Raw genomic sequence first — 8335 nt, forward strand, 5'->3', positions numbered from 1 at the left:
GGGGGGGGATCTTTAACAGATCCGAGCACAGAGCAGAACCAGGCCGAGGCTTCGGTGAGAAACAAGTGAAACGTGTGGGTTAAAGCTGCTGTTTTGGTTTCACCCTCAAATTATTAAATACCACTCAAAGAAATGCCCCCACACACCCCCTCCCTGAGAGGTTTCAGACAGGAAATCTTATTACATTCCAAGTATGTCCAAACTTCTTTGCTTGAATCCACCGAGTGGATTTCAGGAGCCCAGGGATCTGCTGCAGATCTGGGACCCAGGGACAAGAGGGTACGGGAAATGGATGGACAGGCCAAGCGTGTTACCACCGGGGCGCTGACGCCCGTCCCGAGCGAACAGAGTTAAATACAGGCGTGAGCGCCCTCATGTTATATTCAGATCATTCAAACGGAGCTGGTCTGGACCCCCGTTTATCCGCAGACGTTCAGTAGTCTGAACACAATCAGTACAGAGCCCCACTCAACGACTTCCTACAGACCCCGAACAACAAAACCAGGTTTTATCTCTTTAAGATTACCATGGTAACCGCACACTAGTGTCTCTCACTCCGTTGTGGGAGTAGTTTGTTTGCCAAGGGTTCTACGTTTCATCAAATCGCTGACATTACAGCCGCAGAGAGGAAGCTGTGCAGAAAGCAGCCGCTGCGGAGGATTCTTACAGGTTAAAACCTTCGATCTTCGCTGGGTAAAAGTCACCGATCACCGGAAGCGCCTTCGCTTTTCGTGTTGCGTTTGGACGCTTTGTCCCCGCCATGTGTGAATGCTCTCAGTCAGAAGGTGGATGTTCGTGCCAGGTATGAACGGTGCCTTGGAGACGAGTGGCCAATACAAAAACTCCTCACTGTCAGTGTAAAGTCTTCAAATGATACTTCCTGAAGGAAATTTTAAACACCAAAAGGAAACACACAACTCACGGGGACGAGTGTGTTTATCTGCATCAAATCTTGAAAGTAACAATTAATTAAAGCTGTTAGATGCAGCGAGAAACGTCAAACAAATACCTGAAAAATAAATGTTCAAGTTGAAGACGAGACTCAGATATCAGCTGTTCAAACATAACAACATCAGCTTTATTTACTCAAAACGGTGATAAAATAAATACAAAAGTACGACAGCAACGTTGGACATTTTTTCTCTGTAGTAAGGCACGACTCGGCAAAACAAACCCCCAAAAAACATATTTACAATCGAATAATGAAAAGTGTACGGGGGGGCTACAAAAACAACAGTAATAAAATCCACGGCTTCCTCGTGGCCGCTTCGAAGAACGAGATGAAATGAAAACACACGGCGAGCATTTTAAAACAGCCCAGTTAGAATTATGCAACTTTTAAGTGTGATTATAAAAATAAAAATTTTTTTAAAAATTAACAGACGGAAATGGCGAGCTTAGAGTCAGAGCTTAGTTCTTACAAAAAGTGTAAACCCCTCACTCTTCACTCTTCCTCTGAGCCTGCACAGGTAAGATCCCAAAAAAATTTAAAAAGCTTCAACGGACCCCACCTGCTGACTGTCGAACCCAGGTGCTTCAGTGGAAAAGTTTCGGCCTGGTAATGGGCAATCGTTGACACTTTAGCAGAGCGAGACATTTTGGACGATGTCGTGGTTTTTTTCTCGTCTTTCAGGAAGAGCCTTTTCTCTCCCGCCCCGTGACTGGGCTGCCTGACTTCGTCCGAAACATCAGTGCCTGACCTCATAAATGCTCCCGAGCCGGACGGGTCGTGGCCCACAGAAGGACAGCGGTGGAGATCTGCGACTCAGATGATTGCTAATAGACGTGTACAAACATTCATGGCATCATAGCGCCATTTTTTAAATAACTTCTGAAGCATTTATGCCAAAACCTTTTACTGTTAGGAATTCATTTCAAGTCTTAATTTGCTTTCTGTAGATCAGGGGGGTCAAACTCCAGGCCTCGAGGCTCCTCTGTCCTGGAAGATTTTAGTTTTTCCTGCTCCAACACATCTGATTCAAACGGTTTAATTACCTCCTCACCAAATCATTAAGTTCTCCAGAAACAGGTCCACAAGTCAGCCATTTAAGCCAGGTGTTTTAAAGCAAGAACACGTCTAAGACATGCAGGACAGCGGCCCCCGAGGAATGGAGTTCGACCCCCCTGCTGTGGATCATCTCAGCTCTTTCTGTAGGAAGGAAAGAGTGGTGAGTGACGCTCCACAGCAGAGGTCCTCAATCCTGGTCCTGCATGTTTTACTTGTTCCTCTGCTCCAACACGCCTGATCTGAATCAATGGGTGATTATCAGGCTTCTGCAGAACATGAAGAGGTGATTTAACCACTGAATCAGGTGTGTTGGAGCAGAGAAACAAGGAAAACAGGACGGTGGCTCCCCCTCGAGCACCAGGACTGGAGAAACCCTGCTCTACAGACAGAACGGGCACAGAAACACCCTCCCACAAAGAGAGGAACCTGCTACGGTGCTCAGCTCCTGTCGGTGAGACGGTCAGGTGTGGTCCAGCACTTCAGCCCTCACGGCGCGTGTTCTTCTGCTGAAGTCAGCTGCAGTCCGTGTGTCTGATGGCTGCAGGTGGGAGGAACATTTCTTTAAACAGCTGATTGTTGATCTCAATAATTAAGCAGCACTTGTGAACACATTTTGCTTCCATTAGCTGAATAATGACATCAGCTGCAGGCCTATTATAAACGCATCTTTAGTTGCCTCTACGAACGTTATTATGTCGTTCCTTAAGTTGTTCATTCAGGTTATTTGAATCCCTCGAGGTTTTAGGGCGTTTTTGGCGTGAAAACAGAGTTACATCAGCAAAGATGGCAGCTTCCAGTGACAGAGGAGTGGTGGTCCGAGTTTGTCCCGCTTCCCGTCAAAAGCTTCTGTCAGACGACGGAAGCGCCCTGCGAGGCGTGGTTCAGGGCCGCTGCCACGTCGGGCCTCTCGACGCGAGCCAGCGCGGAGCACAGCAGTCCTAGCGTGGAGCCGTCCCGCTGCGCCCAGCTGGAGAGGAGCGTGCGCGCCGGGGCCTCGCCGCGGCCGAACAGGTCCAGCTGCTCGGGCTCGTAGCCCAGCGCCGCGCCCAGGTGCCGCCACCCGCGGCCGCCTCCCTCCTGCAGGAGGCGCTCCACCTCCTCCTGCCGGTGGGGGGGCAGGTTGATGTACAGCCGGTTGTCGAGTTTGCTGTCTCGTTTGGTGCCTGCAGGGGGGAAAAAACAAAACAAAACACACAAACCGGAATGAGCTCAGTGGCTGTAAGTGCCGACAGACATGGTTCTGTTAAAGAACAAGTAACACATTATTGTTTCTGTTCTTTTTATGTGACGTTGGGGAGTGAAATAATTCTTCTTATTTACGTCTAAATAAATCATTAAACCACAAACGTCACCTTTCCTTGACAGCAGAAAAATAAGCAATGCACTATGGCCTAATTTTATTTTAAAAAACATCATAACTCGAGCTAAACGAGTTCTTAGGGACTGTCAATAAAATAAAAAAATTAAAAAGTATAAAAACTAATTTAACAGTTGGAGCGACATAATTCATAAACACCCGGTGTGACTGAAGGGACGTGGAGCACAGACACAGATGCTGCCATTCGTAGACGCTCCCTAAACTCTCCTGCGTTTAGATCGCGCTGAGAAGAGAGCCGAGGGGAGGGGGGGGGTTTGTTCTGATGTTGCGTTTCGTCTCATTTTTTACTTCCTCTGTCATCGTTTCTCCTGTGTTTATTCCGCCGTATTTAGTCTCGTCTGTCCCCCCCAGCTCACGCCGCCCCGCATTCTTCTTCGGTTTCACTTTGGTTTGATCTCGACCCTGCAACGCTCGCTTGTTCCATTGGCAGATGTCAAGGAGAACAATGTTTTGTTTTTGGTTTTTTGAAGGGACTGAAAAGGTCTGTGTGCATTTCTGTGAGGAAAATATTTGAAAATAAGTTTTCTTTTTGAAAAGTATAACAGTGACAAAACCCAAAAGCCACAGCGCCCACCTCCTGAATCAGCTGAACGTTTCGATACACGGATGACTAAACTGGCACAAGAAGCGTGCGACTCAGCGTTCGCGTAAATCTAAACGACCCTAAACCTTCGGGGACAGCAGGAATCCCCCCCATGAACGACAGACAACACAGGAACATTCCTCCCAGACGGAGCCAGACGCTCGACAGCAGCCGAGATAACTGCGTGACTCCGATTAGTTCAGACACAAACAGAACCTTGTTATTTTCCTGGACGTTCCCACGAGTGAAGCAGCCCAGGGCACGGACGAGGCCAGCGGTCGCCGCTGGAATGCCCTTTAAAAGAACGGCTCGGAGCGTTTAAAGCAGGGCTCTGCGGAGAAGGGGACCATGACTATCCCGCCTGTTGTAGGCAGCTCTGTGAACGAGCTCGGCGTGGAGAAGAAGAGCGACCGGACTGACGGGCCGACGGGAATCAGAGTGTGAGGAATCTGCCGCTCCGTGTCCTCCGTGTCCTCCTCACCTTTGTTGTGCTGGTTGTCCTGCAGGCTGTAGGAGTCCAGGAAGACGCCGCTGTCACTCTGGAGCTTCTCTCCCTCCGGAGACGCTCCCAGCTCCGCCGCGCGAGCCTTGGACAGAGCCGCCTTCTGTTTGCACGACCTCCAACTGAGAGGGCGCCGATGACAAAGTTCGATTACCTTCTCGTCACAGAACGGCAATCAGATTAAATATAAATAAATAAAAACTCACCATTTGTAAGCCACGTAAATGATGGACCCGAGCACCACGGCTGCCAGAACGGAGACGTAAGCGACGATGTTGCTGCTTCCGCCCTCGTCCTGCGGGGGGAACGCCGTCGGCTCTTGCGAGCGGTTGACCTCCTCCTCGTCCTTCTCCTCCTTCTCCTCCCTCACGGGCCACAGAGGAGTAACGAGGGGCCCGTGAGGCATGATGTGCAGCTTCTTATCTGTGAGGACAGGAGACGGGTCAGGGAGGAGCACGGCTGCACTTGCGCGTGTGCACACCTCCGCCGAGGATTTCAAACCCCTCTTATTTTCATTTTTTTCTTCCAGCCTCATTCCCCCTCCCTCCTGCCGTCCAGCTATTCTGGGATCAAACACGCTGACCTGTGGCGGAGGGGGTCAAAAGGATCGCGACCTTTCAGCGAGTACAGCTGACCCCCCCACTCCCGAGGGGCAGGAGGACTAACCGTCGGGGGGTCAGCTGGGGGGCAGTTCGCCTGAAGACCCGCCAAGCTCGAGTTTGTTTGTTTGTTTCTTTCTTTAATACTAAGTTTTAATGCAGAACATAAACAGAACATGATCCAGGAGTCCCCAAACCCCCGACCGCTCAGGTTCTGGTCCAAAACCGCCTCCCAGCACTCACCCATGCAGACCGTGTCCGAGTCGGGCAGGCAGGGGCGGATCTGCACCCCGTCGTCCGAGCACCGGGTGCAGGTCTGGCACGCCTCGGTGCCGTGCCGCTCTTCCGAGAAGGTTCCCGGGCCGCAGATCTGGCACCGCCTGTCCCCCCGCTGCGTGCACGGCCGGGTCGCGCCCTCGCCGCGCCTGCACGTGGAGCACGGCGCGCAGTCGCGGAGATGGGCGTCGAAGAAGAAGCCGGCGCCGCACGCGCACTCGGCGTCGGCGGACGCTGAGCAGGGCGCCGACGTGGGGACGTTGGGAGGGCACTCGAGGCAGGGATGGCAAGGCTGGAGGTCTTCGGATGAAGAAAATGTTCCTGGGGGGAAAAAAAAAAATAAAGATTTAAAACATAATAAATAAACTACAAAATCTCTGAAGAAATGTGGAAAAGTCCAAATGCAGCTGCTGCCCCAAACTGTAACATCAATTCTGTAATAAAAAAAACGCCTAAGTTTTGATGTGTAAGAAGCATAAAGAGGACAAAGATAAAAACACTGCAGTCACAGGCTCTTTAAGATCACCATGGTAACCGTACACTAGTGTCTCTCACTCCGTTGTGGGAGTAACAAAAGTTCGTTTGCAAAGGTTTTGAGGTTTCAAAAGAGCGAGACATCAACTGTCAAAAAAAAAAAAAAAAAATCACGAAACTTAAACTGCGATCGTTTAAAAACCATAAAAGTCATCAGGGCGCGAGTTCAGCCGTGTGAAGTACAACTTCCTGTGACCCGTTTAAAGTCTGAATGATGTCTCTACTGTGAACTCTGCCTGAGGTGGAGAGCTCCAAAGAGGGGCTGGGTTTTTGTTTTTTCCTCTCACGTGTTTTGCCAAAATCCAATATATCACTTTAGGTTTTTTTTTGTTTTTTTGGCCAATTTCATCCACGTTCTACAAAGTACCTCCACCAAAAGTCACAGCGTACCCGCTCCTGGTCGAGTCGCACGTTTCGATGTGGAAATCTTTTATTCCCGGTGCAGCAGTGAGGGTGCTTCAGTGCTTACGTGTCTGCAGCCAATAACTAGGTTTGGCCCGAGGATCGAGGGGGGGAAACACAAGACGGACTGAAGGTTAGAGATTTCGAGCGCTTACCTCGTGGACACAGGGCGCATTTGGTGTCCTCCTTCCCACACGGCACCTCCACTCCAGAGCCGACAGGACACTGACTGCAACACTGCCCCGAGTCAGTGAACTTCCCACTGAGACAGGCCTGTCCAAGAGCAACCTGAAGCAAACACCACACAGTCAAACAAACAAGCACTTTCTGAGCTTTTATTTTTTTAACTAAAAGAACTGAGCAGACACGTATTTATCTTTCAGACCATGTTCTGACGTGAGTGGCACGTTTAAGCAGAAGAAAAGAGGAAGTCTTTTCTGAGGGGGGAGTCTTCTTCTTTGTGTAATTTGCAGGGGGGAAAAAATAAAGGAAACGGCACGCATCCCACCTGGAGCACGATCGAAAAAGGAAAACACGTTCTTTCCTAAAGCCTCATTTCCTGATCTTTCTATCGGTCGGCCTCGGTTCTCACGCCAAAGTGCCCCCGAGTCTTTATCTGCACCAACAGAGAGAGAGAGAGAGACCCGCAGTGGGTCCAGACATGAGGAACACATCAGACATTCCTGACAGCTTGTGCAACCGGGTCGGTGCCTGACAGAACGTGGCTGGCTTTCAGATTGGCGGGGGGAAGAAAAGACAAAAAAGGCGAAATGTAAACACACGGAAGGGAAGGAAAGGTGGCGGCATCGGCGCACGGCCTCTCCCCTGCGTGATGGAGCTTTATTTAACATCTGTGGATGGCGCGGCGAGCTGCGTTTTTACAGACGTGCCTTTTTGTTGAGCAGGGCAACGTCTTAGCTCAAACAGTTTCTGCTGTGAATACATGAGATTTACAAACTTTTCCGGCATGGACGGATCAGAGAGGAGTTTCCTGTCATTTCGAGGCCCTGTTTACACGGGAACGGTCTCTGGAAACGTTCCGAGATTTTCTAGCTGGAGCTGTGATCGACGACACGCACGCCAGTCTCCAGCATGAAAACAAGTTCCATCCATGAATGGTCCCAGAACTCGCACTTCCACCCTCGTGTCCTTCAAACACACGTTCACAATGAAGAGTTTGAGCGCGTAGTGTGTCCCAATCCTCCGGAGTTCTCTTTAGCCCCGCCCCTTTTGTGTACTACATCCGGCTAAGCCTGCATCCAGGCGGACTTCCATGAAGTATTTACCCACAATTCATCGCTGCATGAGAAGTTTTGATTTTTTTTTTAAATTATCTTTATTGACAATAAAAGGGTTTTGAATGAAACGGCAGAAATATGGCAGTGGTGACAGAGCGAGCTGCATCCGTCAGGAAAAAAGCAGTTTTTAAATGTAAAGTATTGAAATAATTCTTGTTTCACTCTGCTGTACGTGTGTGAATACTATCAACAAGTCATAACTAAACACATCTGAACAGCCAAATATCTCCTGCAATGACTTTGGAAAGCAAAAATACCTAAACTGTACTTTTAAAATCGTACTGGCTTCTTCTTAAAATACCAAAACAAGGACCGGTCCGCCATGTTGGATGTCGCAGTTACGACGCAGAGGCGTAAGTCGATGACGGAACCCGTACTGTCCCAATTCTCCAGGGTCTGGATGCTTGTAACCTGCTGCACACGAACCCTTCTTTGACTTCCACTGAGTGCACGCTTCATAGAGAGGCGCCGGGCGTAGTGCGAGTACTGGGACCGGGCCTGGATGTGGGATTTCATGCAAGTTTCTCCAGAAACGATGCTGGGAATGTCTCAAAAAGCTTCCACCCTGATTTTAAAAAGTTCCGTGTCGGAGAACGCGGGCGCCGTCGTCGTGTACACGGACGCAACAGAAACGCTCCCAGTTTTCAATTACAAACAGCGTCGCGTAAACAGGGCCAACAACCAAAAGAAAAACGGCAATTACAACCCACGTGAAAGTAATGAGTGTGTGTGTGAATGAGACGTTGGGGGGGGGG

The 8335-nt window shown here is 49.7% G+C and overlaps 1 protein-coding gene across 1 annotated transcript in view; it reads right to left on the reverse strand.

Moving 5' to 3' along the window:
- Positions 1 to 1049: 1049 nt before the first annotated feature.
- nradd (neurotrophin receptor associated death domain) overlaps positions 1050 to 8335 on the reverse strand; it is a 12571-nt gene continuing 5285 nt past the window's right edge. Inside the window, exons 2-6 of the mRNA XM_017426406.3 lie at positions 6438 to 6570; positions 5314 to 5667; positions 4678 to 4894; positions 4451 to 4593; positions 1050 to 3171 (exon numbers count right to left, since the gene is read on the reverse strand). Of these exons, the coding sequence (XP_017281895.1) occupies positions 2858 to 3171; positions 4451 to 4593; positions 4678 to 4894; positions 5314 to 5667; positions 6438 to 6570 (1161 nt within the window). The 3' untranslated portion in view covers positions 1050 to 2857. The remainder of the gene's footprint in view (positions 3172 to 4450; positions 4594 to 4677; positions 4895 to 5313; positions 5668 to 6437; positions 6571 to 8335) is intronic.

This window comes from Kryptolebias marmoratus, linkage group LG16 (genome assembly GCF_001649575.2).
Source record: "Kryptolebias marmoratus isolate JLee-2015 linkage group LG16, ASM164957v2, whole genome shotgun sequence".
Lineage (NCBI taxonomy): Eukaryota > Metazoa > Chordata > Actinopteri > Cyprinodontiformes > Rivulidae > Kryptolebias > Kryptolebias marmoratus.